The following is a 20,314-nucleotide window of genomic DNA, read 5'->3' on the forward strand; positions in this document are numbered from 1 at the left end:
AATGGCAAGCATCAGGAAGCTCGGGGTCATGCTTTCGGACTGAGTGGAGGTGTTCCACAAAGCGATCACCCAATCTGCGTTTGGTCTCTCTGATGTAGAGGAGACCACATTGTGAGCAGTGAATACAGTATACTAAAATAAAAGAAGTACAAGTAAATTACTACTTCACCTGAAAGGAGTGTTTGGGGCCTTGGATAGTGAGGAGAGAGGAGGTAGAAGTGCAAGTATTACAACTCCTGTGATTGCATGGGAGTGTGCCTTGGGAAGGGGACAAGGTGTCAGGGGTAGTGGAGGAGCGGACCAGGGTGTTGCAGAGGCAATGATCCCTTCGGAATGTTGACAGGGGAGGGGAGGGGAAGATGCGTTTGGTAGTGGTATCATTCTGGACGTGGGGGAAATGGCGGACGATGATCCTTTGAATATGGAGGTTGGTGGGTGGCAAGTGAGGACAAGGGGAACCCTGTCGCAGTTCTGGGAGGGAGAGAAAGGGGTGAGGCCACATGTGCGGGAAATGGGATGGACACGGTTGAGGGCCCTGTCAACCACAGTGTGGGGGGGGTGGGGGGGAATTCTCGGTTGAGGAAAAAGGAAGACGTATCAGAGGTGTTGTTGTGGAAGGTAGCATCATCAGAGCAGATGCATCGGAGACGGAGAAGCTGTGAGAATGAAATGGAGTCCTTCCAGGAGGCAGGGTGTGAAGAAGTGTAGTCGAGGTAGCTGTGGGAGTTGGTGGACTTATAAGGAATATTAGTAGACAGCCTATACCCAGAGATGGAGACACAGAAGTCGAGGAGGGGAAGGGAAGTCTCAGAGATGGACCATGTAAAGGTGAGAGAAGGGTGGAAGTTGGAAGCAAAGTTGATAAAGTTTTCCAGTTCGGGGCGGGAGCAGGAAACGGCACCGATACAATCATCAATGTACCTGAAAACGAGTTGGGGGAGGGGCCTGAGTAGGACTGGAACAAGGAATGTTTGACATATCCCACAAAACTCTGCTGCTCTCTCCACAGCTGCTGCTAGACCTGCTGAGTATTTCCAGCACTTTTTGTTTTTATTCCAATTTTATGTCTAAGATATTTCAAGAAGTCATGGGGAATTTGGGTATCAAACAGTTAAAATCTTCAGTATATCATCCACAGACACAGGGAGCTTTAGAAAGGCACTATCAAACTCTCAAAACAATGATTAGAACACACTGTCATGAATATCCCTATGATTGGGATAAAGGGCTAAACTTTCTTTTATTGGCTACTCGAGATTCGTTGAATGAGTCAACAGGTTTTAGTCCTTTCGAATTGGATTACAGACATGAGATAAGAGGCCCTCCAAAACTCAAAGACAGGTTCTTAGAACAAAAGAATGAATCTTCGGTCCTGGACTATATAATCTTGTTCTGGGAAAGGCTCACGAAAGGTGCAATGTGGCTCAGAAACACCTTAAAGCATACCAAACCACTATGAAAAAATGGGCAGACAGAAGTGCAAAGACCCGAACTTTTCAACCAGAGGATGAAGTATTAGTATTATTGACTTTATAGGATGAACCATTAAAAGCACGGTTCAATGGTCCGTATAAAGTGGTCAAAAGAGTAGGTAAGGTAAATTACTTGATTGACACCCCCTTTCGCCGGAAAACAAATTGGCTGTGTCATATCAATATGTTAAAGCAATATTATCGCAGGGAGGAGGATAAGCCAGTACAGGTATGTCTGGTAATAAGGACAGATAAGAATGAAAGGGATAGTGAGGATGAAGAAGAAGGAGGCCTGGACAATTCTCAAATTGAACCTGCTACTATCTGGTTAGCTAAAAAGAATGGCTTGGATAATTGGACAACATGCTTTCGTACTTAGATACAAAACAACAAGAAGACCTAACAACACGACTCACAGAATTTCAAAAAGTCTGTAGGGATAAGCCAGGATGTGTACACATGATGTGGATGCAGGGAAATCCATTCCTATAAAACAGCATCCTTATGGCTTAAGTCCAGACAAACAGGCCCAAGTAAAAGCAGAAATCCAATACATGCTGGAAAACAACTTAATTGAACCTAGTCAAAGCAGCTGGAGTTCACCAATAGTATTAGCGCCTAAACCTGACGGATAAACTCGACTTAGACTACAGAAAAGTCAATGCAGTAACGAAGGCAGACTTCCCACTTCCTCGCTTAGAAGACTGTATTGACAGAGTGAGCAGTGCTAGGTTTCTTACCAAGATCGACTTGTTAAAGGGATACTGACAAGTTCCTTTGACACATCGAGCTAAAGATCAGCTTTTGTCACACCAGACCATCTTTATCAGTGTCGGGTGATGCCATGCAGGCGAAAAAATGCCCCAGCATTTTCAGCGACTAATGAATCAGGTGGTAGCCAGAGTTCCCAAGTGTGTAGTGTATCTTGATGATGTACTAATATACAGTAACATTTGGAAGGAACACTTAAAACAGCTAGAAATTCTGTTAAAAAATTTGCAAGCTGATGATTTCATGGTAAATCTGGCAAAAAGCGAATTCGCAAAAGCAAGAGTGACCTACCTCAAGCATATATTGAGGCAAGGACAAGTGTTGCCAAGAATGGCAAAAGTGCAAGCCTTAGTGGGATTCCCTATCCCTAAGACTAAACGTGAAATCATGAGGTTTTTGAGGATGCATGATTTCTACAGAAATCCTAGTGCTGTAGCTGCTCCATGAACCAATTTGCTTCAGAAAAAGAAAACCAGGGTAGTGTGGTCAGGTGAATGCCAGGCATCTTTTGAAAAGGTAAAGGCAATTTTGACTAATGAACCAGTGTTGGCTGCTCCAAATTAAACCCTTCAAGGTAGTGATTGATGCTATTGACCTGGGTGGGGGGTGGGGGGTGGCGTCGGTGCAGTCCTATTACACGATGAGAAACTAATTGGACTAAAGGCAGACAAGTCGTCCGGACCTGATGACCTACATCCAAGTGGCTGCAGAGATAGTGGAGGCATTGGTCAAAATACTTCGGGGACCTATAGACGACTCCCACCCGTGACTTCTTCCCCTTGCTATTCCTTATTTCCACACAAACTGATTCCACATCACAATCTATTGCACCGATATCATTACTCACCACTGCACTGATAGCTTCCTTTATTAACAGAGCCCCACCTCTTTTTCCTTTTTGCCTATCTTTGAATACGCTTGAATTTGAGTTGTCAGTCTTGGTCACCCTGCAACCACGTCTCTGTAATAGCTATCAAGTCATATTCATTTATTTCTATTTGTGCCGTCAACTCATCTATCTTGTTACAAATGCTGCGTACATTCAGATAAAGAGCCTTAAGCATTGACTTTTTCCCATTATTACTCATTCTGGTTCTAATTTCTGCCGCACTCTTCTGCTTATATTTTCTGCCCCTTCCTGTCACACTTAGATTACCGTTTGCCTCTTCACTACCCTGCACCTCTGTTCTCTCGTTTCTTTTTGATTTTTTAAACTTCCCTTCTATTGAACTCTCCCCCCCATTAATTAGTTTAAAGTCCTAACTACAACCCTAGTTATACGATTCATCAGGACACTAATCCCAGCATGGTTCAAATGAAGCCCGTACCAACGGAACAGCTCTCTCTTTCCCCAGTACTGGTGCCAGTGCCCCATGAATCGGAACCCATTTCTCCCACACCAATCTTTGAGCCATGCATTTACCTCTCTAATCTTATTTACCCTATGCCAATTTGTCCGTGGCTCAGGTTGTAATCCGGAGATTATTACCTTTGTGGTTCTGCTTTTTAATTTAGCCTTGAGCTGCTCATAGTCCCTCAGCAGAACTTCTTTCTTAGTCCTACCTATGTTGTTGGACTACATGGATCACGACAACTGGATCCTTCCCCTCCCACTCCAAGTTCCTCTCCATCCCAGAAGTGGCACAGTGGTTAGCACCACAGCCTCACAGCTCCAGCAACCCGGGTTCAATTCTGGGTGCTGCCTGTGTGGAGTTTGCAAGTTCTCCCTGTGTCTGCGTGGGTTTCCTCCGGGTGCTCCGGTTTCCTCCCACATGCCAAAGACTTGCAGGTTGATAGGTAAATTGGCCCTTATAAATTGCCACTAGTATAGGTAGGTGGTAGGGGAATATAGGGACAGGTGGGGATGTGGTAGGAATATGGAATTTATGTAGGATTAGTATAAATGGGTGGCTGATGGTCGGCACAGACTCGGTGGGCCGAAGGGCCTGTTTCAGTGCTGTATCTCTAAATCAAAATCAAATCTGTGGTTTTAAACTGGTGTTTTTTCTGCAGCAGAGGAGAAGCAACTGGATTCTGACATGAGCAGACCCTAAGTGAGGGTCCCTCTCTTTGTCTCTCCATTCCAGCTTGAAAATTTTCAAATCCTGTTTGTTGACTGACCACCTTTGCATACTCTGGCTACAATCAGAAACCCGGTTGGAGGAAACCATCCACATTGCTGTCTCCAAGAGACCCACAGAACCAGTCATATACCTCTTCAAACTAAAAGTCTCAGGATTCCTGAATTCAGCTGAATCACCAAACTCCACAGACTGTATACTTTTTTTCTGGGCTCTAACTCGACCAATCCACCTTTCCCCACTCTGTAACCTATTTGTCGGTGTGTAAACCTCTAGAGTGTGTGTGTGTGAGAGAGAGTGAAAGTTGGCACTTTGTTTATTATTTTATTAGTTTGGTTTTGGTACAATAAAAAGTTAACCTCTTTCTTTGTTACCTCAAGAAAACCTGTCCGAGTGGTTCTTGATATGATCATAGCAAGTAAGTAATCTACTGAATTGGTCAGTACATCCACTTTAAAAAAGAATTAAACCTGCTGTGGCCAAACAAGGAGAGGGAAAAGAGGGAAGCCCTTTGATCCCGCCTCACTTGACTGTAACATCATTAATTCTGTGCTCGAAGGGCGCTGCTCCCCAGATTGTGAAAGGACGTGCACCTGAAACGAGGATTTGACATTTTCTTTACGCAAATATGAGTCTGGCGACTTTGCACAATCCACCCCACTTCTTCCATCCAACTACCTCCCCTTCCCTGACTGCATCCCTTCTAGATTCCCCCAACGTCTCTACTTTGTCCACTGACTACTCTCCTTGCCAACTGCCTCCCCTCCCTCTTCATTGCCTCCCATCGCCATGTCCACTTCCCCAACTTTCTCCCCTCCCTGGATTCTCCGAAAGGCCTCTGCTGGGTTGGCTGATCTTGGTGCTTCCCGATTCCATTTATCTGCCTTTGGGACCTGGGACCTGGGTCCAGTGAGGTCCCTCTGGAACCGTGACTGGGGTCTGCAGTCCACCAGTAATAAACCATCGGGTCTGGCACACCAATTTCTCGTGGTCCAGCTGTGGGTCTTTTAGCCGTGTGCAGTGTTTGTGGCATTGGGATTGCGGCATCTGGTTCAGGCCAGATCCAATTACTAGACCCTGGAGTGTGAGATTCTGAGTTGGATCACTCCTGGGGTCAGACACTTGATGGTCTGTAACCAGCAGCTTTACAATGCTGGGTAAAAACTCGGTGAATAAGGAGATTTGTGAATGTCCCAGCTGCCTCTAACATTTATTTAAATGTCTTCACAGATCTGCCTCGTACCCAATGTCCTGACCAATGGAAGCTGTTTCAGAAAAACTGTTATTACCTTTCGTCAAACACCAATAACTGGGCAGGTGCCCAGAGATCCTGTGCATCAATGGATGCCAATCTTGTTGTCATTAACAAAGCTGAGGAACAGGTAGGAAATTATTATAATTTCAAACTCATGCTGATCATTTGTCAGTATGTTCAGTGGTGATATAAAAGCAGGACAGAGACACAGGTCATTCAGTCCTCACACCTGTGCTGATACTAGCTCTTCAACTCGACCTACTCCAAACAAATGCCCTGCCCTTTCCCCATATACTTTTATATTCCTGTTCAAATACTTTTCTAATTGCTTTTTAATTTATTGTATAATTCTCTGAACACACAGCATCTGTGGGGTTCCAAACCATGATTCTTCCTTCTGCTGCCTTAGAATGAAAACATTGGGCTTCATTCCCCTGACAGCATACATTCAGCTGCTCAATCCCCTCTGATTGGAGTCACACACCATTTTCACATTAATGAAACAATAATCTTCACGTGTGAGTATCCCAGGGATTATTGATAAACACGAGTGGATCCATGTGGGCAGACATTGATTCCTTGTGCTGGGGGATGACATCAATTTGGAGAAGACCAGCTCCAACAACAGCCATAGCCGACTGCTGAAGGACCTGTAACCGTTTTTGTGACAATAATGGGCCTCAGTTATATTCCGAATTGACAGTGCAGGCCAAAGCTGCTGATTCATCAGATATTCCTGTGGTTACCTGGAACCGAGGGTGTAAATATTAAGGGCTGATGTGCTCTTCACTGCCCTCGTAGTGCAGCGCGTGAGAGACTCGCTGTCCCAGTAGTGCAGTGTGTGTGATCCAAGTCTCACTGTCCTAAGTCTCTGGAGTGGAAATCTAATTATTAATAATTGGTCTTATTATGAGATGAAAGTCTAATACTTGTATTTAAATCACGTCGTGATCTTTCCTTTATCTTTGACTATGTCTTTAGGCTGTCAGTTGTGACTTGGTGGTAACGCTCTCACCTGAGTCGGAGATTATCAGTTTAAGCCTCACTCCAGAGACTTGAGCACAAACTGCAGGCTGATACTCCAGTGCAGTACTGAGGGAGTGCTGTACTGAGGGAGTGCAGTACTGAGGGAGTGCTGCACTGTCGGAGGTGTTATCTTTTGGTTGAGACATTAAACTGGGGCCCCGCCTGCCCTCTCAGGTAGATGTAAAAGATTCCATTGCACTATTTCAAAGAAAAGCAGACGGGTTCTCCCCTATATCCTGGCATCACAGAAGTGGTTCCACTTCTGAAGTACATCATTGGCTGTAAAGTTCTGACATCATGAAAGGTGCTATATAAATGCAAGTCTCTCTTTGTTTTTGGTAATGTCAGCCATGACATCCGGAGGATTCCCTGCTTTTCTGTTACACCCACCTAAAGAGCAGACAGGTAGATTCAGATGTTTTTATAATTAATCGTTGTTGGCATATGGGCATTATTGACCCATTACTGCCCATCCTTAGTTGGTCTGAAACGGAGATGGTGGAAAATATTCTTGAACTGTAGCAGTTTGATGCAAGTAAGTAGTTTGCTAAGCCATTTCAGAGGGTGGTTAATGGTCAACCAGATTGGCATGGGACTGGAGTCACATATCGGTCAGATTGGGTAAGGAAGGCAAGTTTCCTCCCCTAAAGAACATTAGAAACATAGGAGCAGGAATAGGCCATTCAGCCCCTCAAGCCTGTTCCGTTATTCAATTAGATCATGGCTGATCAGTATCTTAACTCCATTCACCTCCTTGGTTTCGTAAACGTTAATCCCCATGCCTAACAAAAATCAATCTTAAATCCCTCAGTTAAATCATCCTTTAACTTTTTACACCCAAGGAAATTTTAGCCTAGTCTATGCAACCTTTTCTCATAATTTAATCCTTTTAATCCAGTATCATTCTGGTAAATCTGCACTGCATCCCCTCCAAAGCGAACATATCTTTCCTGAGACGTGATGCCCAGAATTGTACGCTGCATTCCGGATGGGGTCTAACCAGAACTTTATACAACTGTTGCAATTTCTTCAGATCCATCAGTATCTTCCTCCTCTGCCTCAGAATTCTCTGCGTCATGTGTTATTTCAAAGTCTTTGCCCCTCCGCTTAGGGTAGTTCAGAGCATAATGATACTTTGAGTCACATCTGAAGCACTATTAACTGTTCCTTGGGCATTCCCGGGATTCATTCGTCTTTGATTGCTGTTCCAGCCCTGTCTTTCACTGTAATATTTAGACCTGCTAAAGGTGCTTTCATCCTCATTCCTCCTGTCTTTAACTCCTCCATTGTACTTAGGCCTGCTTCCAGTACCTGGATTATTTCTAAATCTAGTAAACATTGAGTCCTCCATTCTTTGTGTCACTGCAGAGTGTCCCGCTTGTTCTACCAGGACTGCGAGAAATGACTGTTTCCCCAGGAATTATTTTAAGGCAACAGACATTTGGTCCAACAGGGAATCTTTGTTCAAGGACTAAACCCCAGTTAGAACAAGGAGCCTGCCCATATGAGACACCCTCGCACAATCTAACAACTTAAAAGCTAGCACTGAACCAGGGATCTCCAAATTGAATTTCCTTCATCTTCTATACAGTCTGTTAATGTCCATGATATATTCCTCCATTGAATAACCATCTGTTTTCCAAATTCTATCAAAGTCTGACCAAGCCTCATACACATTCAATAGGTCATCTTTCTTGTAAATTTCATCCAAGAATTCTAACGGAATATCCAACCCTTCATCAGTATTCAGCTGGCGAGCATCCAGTTCAGAAAACACTTTACTTCTGATTTTACTTTCAATAGGAAGTGACAACGCCAAGGCCATACCTTGTTTCCTTTTTGGTCGAAATGTAACCTGAGTCCACGTACCCACTTCATTCTTCCATTGGGCATATGGTTCAGACTCCGAGAACACCAGAGGGTAATCATACCCTGACAGGTTGCATTTGCTTCCTGCCATATTTTTCACAATAGCCCTTGACACTTTGGTTTTCTATCCAAAAAAATAAATTCCTATTTTCCAACCTTCAGCTTTAGGCAACCGTCCTCTGCTACCATGTTAAATTCCAGAAAGTTTATTGTAGAAGGATAAGGCTGGAGCCTATATTTACTCAGTTTCACATTTATTGTGCATGGTTAAAGGATTACAAACATGTAGCTCTTCACACAAATCCCCCTCCCAGTCCCAGTGAGTGTATACTTTTATGTGCTCAACTAAAACCCCAATTAACTCCCTTCATCTGCATACAATCACACAATTAACACATACAATCACACAATTAACACTGTGTTCCAGCGAGGTAGAGTGACTGCCTTTTACATCAAGGCAGCATTTGACCAAGTGCAGCACCAAGGAGCCATAGTAAAATTGAGGTCAATGGAACAGAACAGAAAAACTCTCCAGAGGTTGGAGTCATGCCTAGCACAAAGAAAGATGCTTGTGATTGTTGGAGACTAATGATCTCAGCCCCAGGACATCACTGCAGAGCAGTGTCCTCGGCCCAACCATCTTCAGCTGCTTCATCAATGACCTCCCTCCATCGTAATGTCAGAAGTGGAGATGTTCACTGATGATTGCACAATGTTCAGTTCCAATTATAATTCCTCAATACTGAAGCAACCCACGCCCACATACAGCAAGGCCTGGACAATATGCAGGCTTGGGCTGATGAGTGGTAGGGGTTATGGATTTGGGAAGAACTGTCAAAGAAGCCTTAGTGAGTTGCTACAATGCATCTTGTAGATGGCACACAAAGCAACCAGTGGTGGAGGGAGTGAATGTTTATGGTAGTGGATGGGGTACCAATCAAGCGGGCTGCTTTGTCCTGGATATTTGAGCTTCTTGAGTGTTCCATCACACTCCTGGGTCTTGTAGATGGTCGAAAGGGCATAAGTGCCAAGCATGAACACCTCCAATGAGAGACAGAATCTGACCAGCTTCCTGAGACATTAAATTGTGGCTATTGATAGCTCAATGTTCCTTTACCATTAGATTGTTGACTAATTCTGGCTCATTACTCATTATTAAATTGCCCTCTTGTTGGTTCAAGAACATATGATTCTAGAAAACTGTCTCACAAACACTAAAGAAGTTTGTGGCATTTGGGAGTCGAGCTGCTTTGCTTCTCCCAGTCTAGGTGAAAATTAAAGTGTCCCTATAGAACCACTCTGCTTTTGTAACAAGCTTCTCTGATCACCATATTTATTCATCCCCTAAAATATTGAAGCAGTTATGAGTTTTTATAACATCCAACAGCTTCAGGGTCACCCTTGCTGATGCTGAAATTTTATTTCCAGACCTTTTAAATTGAATTAATATTCTCAAACTACTATCGAGGGATTTGAACTCAAAATCTCTGGATTACGAATACAGTAACAACGACAATAATGTCTCATCCAAAAGGCAGCACGTTCTCACTGTCGAATTGAAGTCTCATCTTAGAACATGCACTAAAGTCCTGGCGGGGGTTTGAACTCTTGACCTTCTGACTCAGTCAAAAGTGCAACTGAGTCAAACTGAAACTGCAATCATCACACATTCCTCTGTCCCATATTCATTTGGGAGGGAAGCTGGTTTAAAATAAATGGGTAAAGGCCTCGGACAGCAGATTGTCAACTGGAGGGTTTGTCACTAATATTGTGAAAATCTATATTGCTCCATATACAGTCGTGACACTTTATTTACATGACAGGCATTTATTGAAACATTGATTGCAAATCGTTCCTGGATTGGCCTCAGTGATTCGATCTCTGAAGGTGACTGGCGCTGGGTGGATGGAACAGATTATACTTCCTCTGTAAAGTGAGTTCTCTTTTCAGTTGCACATTCTGGACCATATCAGTGACACTGAACATTAATGAGGAAGCTGGATTTGTTTTCAAACTTCAACTTGAGAAGCAATTTAGAGACAGAGGGGGTGAATCTGGGGTCAGCAGTGACTGTAATATTGGCTCAACGTGACCCCTTCAGGTGGCAAAATGGTGTTTATGGTGCGCGCACATTTCTGATGTGAAGTCTGACGAACGCCATATTGGTAAAGGGTTTCAAGCGCACACACTTAATGTCTGCCGGAAGCATGCAGAGCTGGCAGATCAGTACATCAATCCGTGTTCAATGCTGATTTGATGCCAGTGCTGCCAGTTTGCAGCTTCACACTCCAGCCTACACCCTCTCTTAACCTTCCAGAGCTGAACACACATTCAGTGGTATAAAGGACCCTTTACTAGAGCTATTAAACACTATTTACAGGTTGGTTCATGAATTATTTATTCTGGATGTTGCTGCAATTCTATGCATTGTGAGTGCTTTTCCATACTTATTAAATGTTTAGTCTGCAGGGATTGGTCTGGCTGGTGCTCAAGTACATTTTTTGTAATTTAAAAGCTTCTGCATAAACCAATTGCTTTCAAACATGGGTGGCCTAGGAGAGCTTCCTCTGAGTATTGAGCATGTCTGGGAGAATGAGCAGAGGCAACACAGAGCAGGACAAGCTGCTGGAAGAGGAGGAGGGGCAGGAAGAGGGCTCCCAGAGGACCTTTAGGGAGCAGATCTGTTGCCAAAATGGTTTTAGGTGCCCTGCAACACCCTGGAAGCCCCATTGTACACTGATATTCAGAACCATGATGACAGTAGACTGAGTTCCACTGCAGCACTCAGATGGTGGGTCTTGTGAAATGAAATAGAAGCTGAGATATTGGCATCAGAGGCTGCATCATTGTGGGCACCACAGGTGTGTTGGAGGAAGTGGTCACCCTGTCCTTGATGGAACAAATGCGCATCAGTCTCTGCACAAAGCCCTGTGCCAAGTTGATGCTGGATTCCTCAATGTTCCTTGACATTGAACACAGACACTCTCACAGGCTTCCAAATGCACCAGGAATTTTAGTGTGTATACTCATCAGTCTTCTTCTGTGGCTTGGCTCATCAAAGTCTTCAACAGAACTAGTGTGTGACCTCACCCTCTGGTGAGCTGGCACCTGTGCTCTCATTCTCCCTGACCGGACTGGTCTGGACTTTTGCCTGGTTCCTCACCATAGAACATAGAACAGTACAGCACAGTACAGGCCCTTCGGCCCACGATGTTGTGCCGACCCTTTAACCTACTCTAAGATCAAACTACCTACATACCCTTCATTCTACTATCATCCATGTACCTATCCAAGAGTCGCTTAAATGTCCCTAATGTATCTGCTTCCACTACCACCGCTGGCAGTGCATTCCACGCATCAATCTACAAGTCTTTGGCTGTGGGAGGAAACCGGAGCACCCGGCAGAAACCCACGCGGTCACAGGGAGAACTTGCAAACTCCACACAGGCAGTACCCAGAATTGAACCCGGGTCGCTGGAGCTGTGAGGCTGCAGTGCTAACCACTGCACCACCCAATGAGTGATGGGTGTATCTTCATTTTCACTGGCTTCCTGCTTTTCCACTACTGCCTGGGCAGTTGCAGTTCTTGTGTATCTGAAATGAAATGAAAAGGGACAAGGGTAGGGCTGTGGTGAGGGGAGAGGAGAAAGTAAGAAGTGGATGCTTACACCATCAGCAACTTTACAATCAGAAGAGACGATGTGATATGAGAAGGAGGATTAGATTTGTAGATATCTTCATCTTCAATGGCTTCGAACCCACCACTGGCCACAGCCTCAGTGATGGCCTTTCCCATAATAGCCATCACCGCCTCCTCCCTGGAGGTTCGAACATGCAGGCGTCCCTCTGCTCCTTTGTTAATTCCTTTTGCCTCTGGTTGTTCGCAACCTTCTCCTATGAGAGAGTAAAATGTGTCAGTGTCATGTTACTGGTGATCCGACAGTCATGGTTGAATAGCAGGCAATGTGTGCAAGTTGTAAGACATGGGTGTGAGCTTTGCAACAGTGCTCAGTGTGTGAGGGTGAGGTGAAGCATATGAACATTGGGCGTGGGTCCTGATTGATAGAAATTGTTGGTAGGTGAGTGATGGAGGTGTGAATAATTAAACAATAGCTGAGGGCAGTGATGCAGTTAGTCGGCTATGGCATTTGGATACAATCATTGACCTTGACCACTTGTGCAATATCATGAAACTTTTTGTGGCACTGCGTCCAGGTTTTTTGGGGCGGTCCTCCTGGCATTGACCTCCACAGCTATCTTTTCCTACTGCCTTCTCATCCTGTGTCTGGGGGGTTTCCTGTACTCCTGCTGAAGATACAGAACATCTCTCCTCCTTTCCACCTCCTCCACTATGACCTCCAGTGCAACATCACAAAAAACTGTCTCCCATGGTCAGCCATTCCTTACTCTTTCCCAAGTTAGATTCACTTGTAGAATGACTCCCAGCACCTGCTCCAGCCACAGTGAACCTTCCATTTAAAAGATAAAGTTTAGCTTTATGTAGTATAAGTTACAAATGTTTATGGGCCTGCTGTGGATATGTGCAGCCAGCAGACAGCCTGGTTAGCACTGGCTGTACTCACTAACCATTATAATTAGCAGGCAGCATGAAGTTGAGATGTTGCCTGCATTCTACTCAATGGGCATGGCTTAATCATGCATCACAATCCCCACACCCGTTTTCAGAGGCTAACCAATTTCACCCCAAGAGCATGTCCTGCACAATGAGGAAGATACAGCACAATGGTGGAGCTGCAGTAAACTATGCAAAGTTTAATATATTCTGAAATATCAAACTGGAAAACTCAAACTTGAAGAATTGTGATTTGGAAAGTCTGTGAGATATTTCTGATTGTTCAATAACATTAGCCATTATCTGTTTGTGCAGGTAACAAATTCACTCCAGAACGCTCTGAAGTTTCCTTTTTTCCTTCAGAGGGCTATTGTTATTGTCCTAAGGCGTTGATGTTGAGTAGAGGAGCAATCCACCATTTAACATTTGATGTTTTTCAATGTTGGTGTGTGTCGCTGTATAAACAGGGTTTCCAGGATTCCCTCAGGGTGAAACAGGTGAAATCGTATCAGTTTTCCATTATACACCAGCCTGATGTTCAGTTCCAGTGACTTCAATAAAACCCAATATCGTGAATCTTGTATAACCTGCGGAAAATGTAATTCCACCAGCTTTGTTGACCTAATTCCCCTCAATAGATATTCATATGTCAACCCATCGCCAGTGAGCTAAATGACTGAAACCTTTCAACTCCCAATCACTATCAACTACCCTGTGATTAAATATAGATCTAAGCAAACAGTTATTGCCTCAACAGACAGAGATTGTTCACAAATACAGATATAGGCTAAGGACGACCTCTAATATAATCAGTAATCCAAAAGCAAGCATGGGTGGGTCACATAGCTTCCCAAAATTTGAAAAAATTGAAATTACAATGAGTCGTCTTCAAAGAAAAATAAAGTTTCGAAGTTTACAGAATAGAAAAGGGCCACTCCCATATTGGGAGTGAAACTGATTTCAGGTAAAAACTCAGATCAAACACAAAAATCAGATTCCCTTTTACAGGCCACCTGACTTTCTCTCTCACTGCCTTCAGTGGTGAAGACAATCAGACAGGGCGTAAATTGGGCTCCAGATTTGCTCACACCCATTTGCACGATTGTCCATTTTGCACTATCACCATTATGCTCGTGTCAGCTGTGTTCGAGCAATTCCACTGTCAAAAGAACAAAAGAACAAAGAACAGTACAGCACAGGAACAGGCCATTCGGCCCTCCAAGCCTGTGCCGATCATGATGCCTGTCTAAACTAAAACCTTCTGCACATCCTGCTGTCTCCTCATAAACTCTTTCAAATGACCGAAAATCTCAAAATATTGTGAATTCAAAGGGTGATGTCAGTATAACTGACAAAGTTTAATGATGCTGGCAGTTTACGTGTGTCAAATTGATGCCACAGTTGCTGTAAAGAAATATCTTGTGAGTTGTAAGCTCCCCTTCACTGTTCAATCACACCCACCTCTAAGGAGACTCAATATTGAGACACGTTCTCCCTCCCTCACCATTGCTCCACCTTGCTGTCGCTTGCACCTCCCTCTCAATCAACTGTCCTTCTCCGTCACCCCCTTCCTATTGCTACCTCTCGGTCAGTCCTCCCTTGTGATCACCTCTTCCCTCTCCATCCCGCTTAATCTATTTTGGCCCCTGCTTCTCCATCGCCCCTCACTCTTCATCATCCTTTTCCCTCTCCATTGCCCCTCCCATTTCATCGCCTTCTCTTCTCCATCATCTCCTCCTGCTCCATCGCCCCTCCCTCTCCATCACCACTTCTCCCATAACTGCTGCTCCTCGATTTCCCCTTCTCCATTGCCCCCTCCCACTCTCACACTCTCCTCCACCATCGCCTTCCCTCCCCCTCACAGAGTGTGGTGACTATTCCATGTATTGTACCAGTTCTGGGAAAGCATAATGCTGCCCTGGGTAGGCTGTGTCTTTTTCTGTCGGCTGAGTCTGGTTGGTCACATGGGACACTCCGTCAAGCTGACAAAGTCACAAAATGTCTCAATCAGAGGCCAATCTAATGTCTTGCCCCTGAATCAGTGCCAGTCTGTCCCATTCCGGCATGTTGCATGTGGAAGAAAAGAACTCACCCTCTGTCAGTCAATTCTTCAGCTTCTACACATCGAGCAAAGCAATTTTTCAAATTAAGAACCACTGCTTGATATTTAACAGTGGAGTAGGATTTAAGGAGCAGTTTACAGGAGCATGTTATTGTTGAGATTCTTTGTTATCAGTGCTGCTTATCAGCACATTAATGGGACATTACAGACTCTGTGCCCATTTTCTGATGTGCACAGCTTCCAGCAAACACTGCCAGCAAAACGTGCAATTGTAAAATGAACCCTTTATTCTCGAGAAAAATACAAGTTTACTGAACGACCATGGATCTGTCAATTCTAACAGGTTTCTCTCAAACAGATGCTGAATGATCTCTGGTTACATTACTACACTGCAGTTAAACAGCTCCACCTGACTCTCACTGGGATATCATGACATGGTTAATTGTTGAGTTTCAACTTGAAGTTGGAATTCTTATAAAGAATTTTATTTTCATCATGTTTTTGTGTTTAGGTTTTGGAATCAGGGGGAGCCCAATAATTCCAACAATGATGACTGTGCAGAGGAGCTCAGTTCTGGAAAGTGGAATAATGTACCGTGTGGTAATCAGCGACACTGGATCTGTGAAATGTCAGCACAATGATTATTTTCCTGAATGTTACAGTCAGTGCAAAGTAGAAAGTGAAACTATTTTTCAACATTCAGTCCATGTACACTGAGCAATCAGCCCTGAGCTGATATTGGTATGGTGGGTGTGTGGCTGGGGCTCTCCCTCCCACCCTCTCTCTCCTGTCTGCAACTGTCTGAAAGCCAACTCAACACACTTTGTTCTGCCATTTTATGTTAGCCAGTAATGTGAAGACCCACAAGGTAGAATATCCCTATTGTCCTTTACTGTATTGAACCAGATCCAATTTTCCAGAATGTTGAAGTGTCAGTGCAGTGTTTGTACACCAGCATGTCCTGCTTCCTCATATCCCTCCAGCCCAAGCCCATTGGAACAAAGCTGCTTTGGGAATTTCGAACTGGTATTGCTGTTTGGAAACAGTGACACGTGTCCTCTTCTTTCGAGGGATGTAATGGGCTTTCAACAATTCCTGCTCCCTTCAGCACTGAGTGTAGACAGAAAGGCCTATGGCCTTGGATTCACTCAATCTTATCCCAGCTGGAGTCCAGGCTCATCCTCATTCCCGTTTCCATCCACCTGTTGCCCACCAACCTGCCCTGTCCACCTCCCTCCCCCACCTCATCCTCCACCTCACGCCTATCCCATCCACTCCCATCATTCTCCACCTCTCACCAGGCCCTCTGCCCCAGCCCCACCCACCACCCCCCCCTCCATGACCACCCTTCCCCCCCACTTTCTGCCCCCAAATACTCTTCATTCCCCCCAGGCCTCCACCACCCACCTCTCCACCTGCCCCACATCCTCCTTGCCCCACCTCTCCTGCCCACCTCCCCCTTGCCCAACCTCTCCTGCCCTCCTGCTTTCTGGTACCTGGACCATGTAATTAGATTGCTGGGTCTGTAACTCCAAAACTCCAAGATTATTTTCCAGAACTTTAAATATTCTAATCTAGTGAAATCTGCTGTTTGCTTTAATCTTGTTTCTTGTGAACATATTTCTTAATAAAGATGGTATGAATTTCTGATTTCTCATGGTCTGTTAGTGTGTTGTTTATCAGCAGTTCGAGATATTGGGAGGGTATAGTGTGATTTTTGCTATTTCTAAAGTCCATCTGAATGGTACAAGGGGTTCATTGGTTACCCTGTGTCCTGCAATCCCAGAATAATTTGTACAGCAGGTCATGTCTCAGTCCACAGGGGGTAAGCACTCACTATGAGAATAGATTTTGAAATGGGTATGAGAAATTATCTGGAGCATGATTGATTCAGAACAGAAATCACTTCCTGTAGACGTTTGAGATCATGTTTCTTTTAAGGTGCATCAAGGGAATTCTGAAAGTAGGAAAATAAGAACAGGATGAGGCCATTCAGCCACTTGAGTCTGTTAAACCATTCAGTGAGATCGTGGCTGATCTGTGTCCGAACGCCATACACTCACCTTTGCCCCATATCCCTTGTAAACTTTGGTTAATAAACATTTATCGATCTCAGATTTAACATTAACAACTGATCTAGCACCAACGGCCATTTGTAGAAGAGAATTCCAATCTTCTGCCACCCTTCGCATAAAGAACTGGTTCGTAACCTCAGTCCTGACTGGTCTGGCTTTAATTTTCAGACAATGGCCCCCACTCTGAGATTCCTCAATCAGTGAAAGTAGTTTCTCTCTATCTACTCTATTAGTTCCCCTTAATATCGTGAAAGTTTTGGACAAATCAACCCTCAATCTTCTTTATTTCAGTGAATACAATGCTAGTTTGTTTAATCTCACCTCACAAATTAACCCTTGAAGGCCAGATATCATTCTAGTAAATCTAAACTGTCCTCCCTCCAAGGTCAATATATTCTTTCTAATGTGTGGTGCCCAGAACTGAATACAGTGCTTCAGGTGTGGTCTAACCAGGGCTTTGCAGAGCCATAGTCTGCCATCTAAACCCTTGTATTCTCATCCTGAGACATCAAGACCAGCATTCCAGTCACCCTTTCGGTAATATTTTGCACATCCATGACAGTTTAATGATCTATATATGTGGACACCTAAGTCTGTTTCCCACTTATTTGCCATGCATGAGGAGATTGTCTCCACTCCCTGAACATGAGAATGTCTCCAATCCCTGTCGAGGAGGAGATTGTCTCAACTCTCTGGACATGAGGTGTTTGGCTCCACTCCCCGTATGTGAGGAGATTGTCTCCACTCCTTGTACATGAGGAGATTGTCTCCACTTCCTGCACTGGAGGAGATTGTCTCCACTCACTGTACAGGTGGTGATTGTCTCCACTCCCTGGACGTGAGGAGATTCTCTCCACACCCTGTCCATGAGATTATCTCCACTCTCTGGACAGGAGGAGATTGTCTCCTCTCCCTGCACAGGAGGAGACAGTCTCCACTCCCTGTACAGGAGGTGATTGTCTCCACACCCTGTACATGAGGAGATTGTCTCCTCTCCCTGCACAGGAGGAGACAGTCTCCACTCCCTGTACAGGAGGTGATTGTCTCCACACCCTGTACATGAGGAGATTGTCTCCACTCCCTGTACAGGAGGAGATTCTCTCTACTCTCTGGACATGAGGAGATTGTCTCCAATCCCTGGACATGAGATTGTCTCCACTCCCTGTACAGGAGGAGATTGTCACCACTCTCTGGACATGAGTAGATTGTCTCCACTCTCTGAACAGGAGGAGATTGTGTCCACTCTCTGAAGAGGAGGAGATTGTCTCAACTCCGTGGACATGAGAATGTTCCCAATCCCTGCAGAGGAGGGGATTGTCTCCACTCCCTGGACGTGAGGAGATTGTCTTCACTCCCTGCACGTGAGGAGATTGTCTCCACTCCCTGGACGTGAGGACATTGTATCCACTCCCTGGACAGGAGGAGATTGTCTCCACTCTCTGTCCATGAGGAGATTGTCTCCACTTCCTGGACATATGGAGATTGTCTCCACTCCCTGAACAGGAGGAGATTGTCTCCACTCTCTGTCCACGAGGAGATTGTCTCCACTCCCTGTACAGGAGGAGATTGTCTCCACTCCCTGTACAGGAGAGGATTGTCTCCACTCCCTGGACATGAGGAGATTATCAACACTCCCTGGACATAAGGAGATTGTCTCCACTCCCTGCAGAGGAGGAGATTGTCTCCAATCTCTGGACATGAGGAGATTGTCTCCACTCCCTGGACGTGAGGAGATTGTCTTCACTCCCTGTACGTGAGGAGATTGTCTCCACTCCCTGTACAGGAGGAGATTGTCTCCGCTCTCTGTACATGAGAAGATTGTCCCCACTCCCTGGACTGGAGGTGATTGTCTCCACACCCTGTACATGAGGAGATTGTATAGACTCTCTGGACATGAGGAAATTGTCTCCACTCCCTGTACAGGAGGAGATTGTCTCAACACCCTGTACAGATGGTGATTGTCTCCACTCCCTGTCCATGAGAATGTCTCCACTCTCCGGACAGGAGGAGACTGTCTCCACTCCCTGCACAGAAGGTGATTGTCTCCACATCCTGTACTGAAGGAGATTGTCACCACTCTCAGAACATGTGGGATTGTCTCCACTCTGTGGACCTGAGGAGATTGTCTCCACTCCCTGGACATGAGGAGATTGTTTCAACTCCCAGGACATGAGGGGATTGTCTCCACTCTGTGGACATGAGGAGTTTGTCTCAATCCCTGGACATGAGGAGATTGTCTCCACTGCCTGAACAGGAGGAGATTGTCTCAACTCTCTGCACATGAGGAGATTGTCTCAACTCCCTGTACAGGGGGAGATTGGCACCACTCTCTGAACATGAGGAGATTGTCTCCAGTCCGTGGACATGAGATTGTCTCCACTCCCTGGACAGGAGGAGATTGTCACCACTCTCTGTACATCAGGAGATTGTCTCAAATCTCTGGACATTAGGCGATTGGCTCAACTCTCTGGACATGAGGAGATTGTCTCCACTCCCTGTACAGGAGGAGATTGTCTCAACTCTCTGGACATGTGGAGATTGTCTCAACTCTCTGGACATGAGGAGATTGGCTCAACTCTCTGGACATGAGGAGATTGTCTCCACTCCCTGAACAGGAGGAGATTGTCCCAACTCTCAGCACATGAGGAGATTGTCTCAACTCCCTGTACAGTGGGAGATTGTCACCACTCTCTGAACATGAGGAGATTGTCTCCAGTCCCTGGTCATGAGATTGGCTCCACTCCCTGGACAGGAGGAGATTGTCACCACTCTCTGCACATGAGGAGATTGTCTCCACTCTGTGGACATGAAGAGATTGTCTCCACTCCCTGGACATGAGGACATTGTATCCACTCCCTGTACAGGAGGAGGTTGTCTCAACTCTCTGGTCATGAGGAGATTGTCTCAACTCTCTGGACATGAGGAGATTGGCTCGACTCTCTGGACATGAGGAGATTGTCTCCACTCCCTGTACAGGAGGTGATTGTCTCAACTCTCTGGACATGAGGAGATTGGCTCAACTCTCTGGACATGAGGAGGTTGTCTCCACTCCCTGTACAGGAGGAGATTGTCTCAATTCTCTGGACATGAGGAGATTGGCTCAACTCTCTGGACATGAGGAGGTTGTCTC

The 20,314-nt window shown here is 45.1% G+C and overlaps 1 protein-coding gene across 2 annotated transcripts in view; it reads left to right on the forward strand.

Annotated features, from left to right (window-relative positions):
• The window catches only part of LOC137355535 (CD209 antigen-like), a 58,125-nt gene extending 41,361 nt beyond the window's left edge, over positions 1–16,764 (forward strand). Inside the window, exons 9-11 of one of the 2 annotated variants that reach the window (XM_068020779.1) lie at positions 5,555–5,706; positions 10,298–10,407; positions 15,621–16,764. In XM_068020779.1, coding sequence (XP_067876880.1) covers positions 5,555–5,706; positions 10,298–10,407; positions 15,621–15,750 — 392 coding nt within the window. In that variant the 3' untranslated portion in view covers positions 15,751–16,764. The remainder of the gene's footprint in view (positions 1–5,554; positions 5,707–10,297; positions 10,408–15,620) is intronic. The other variant, XM_068020780.1, reaches the window with a different exon arrangement.
• Positions 16,765–20,314: the final 3,550 nt, after the last annotated feature.

This window comes from Heterodontus francisci, chromosome 43, assembly GCF_036365525.1.
Source record: "Heterodontus francisci isolate sHetFra1 chromosome 43, sHetFra1.hap1, whole genome shotgun sequence".
Taxonomy (NCBI): Eukaryota; Metazoa; Chordata; class Chondrichthyes; order Heterodontiformes; family Heterodontidae; genus Heterodontus; species Heterodontus francisci.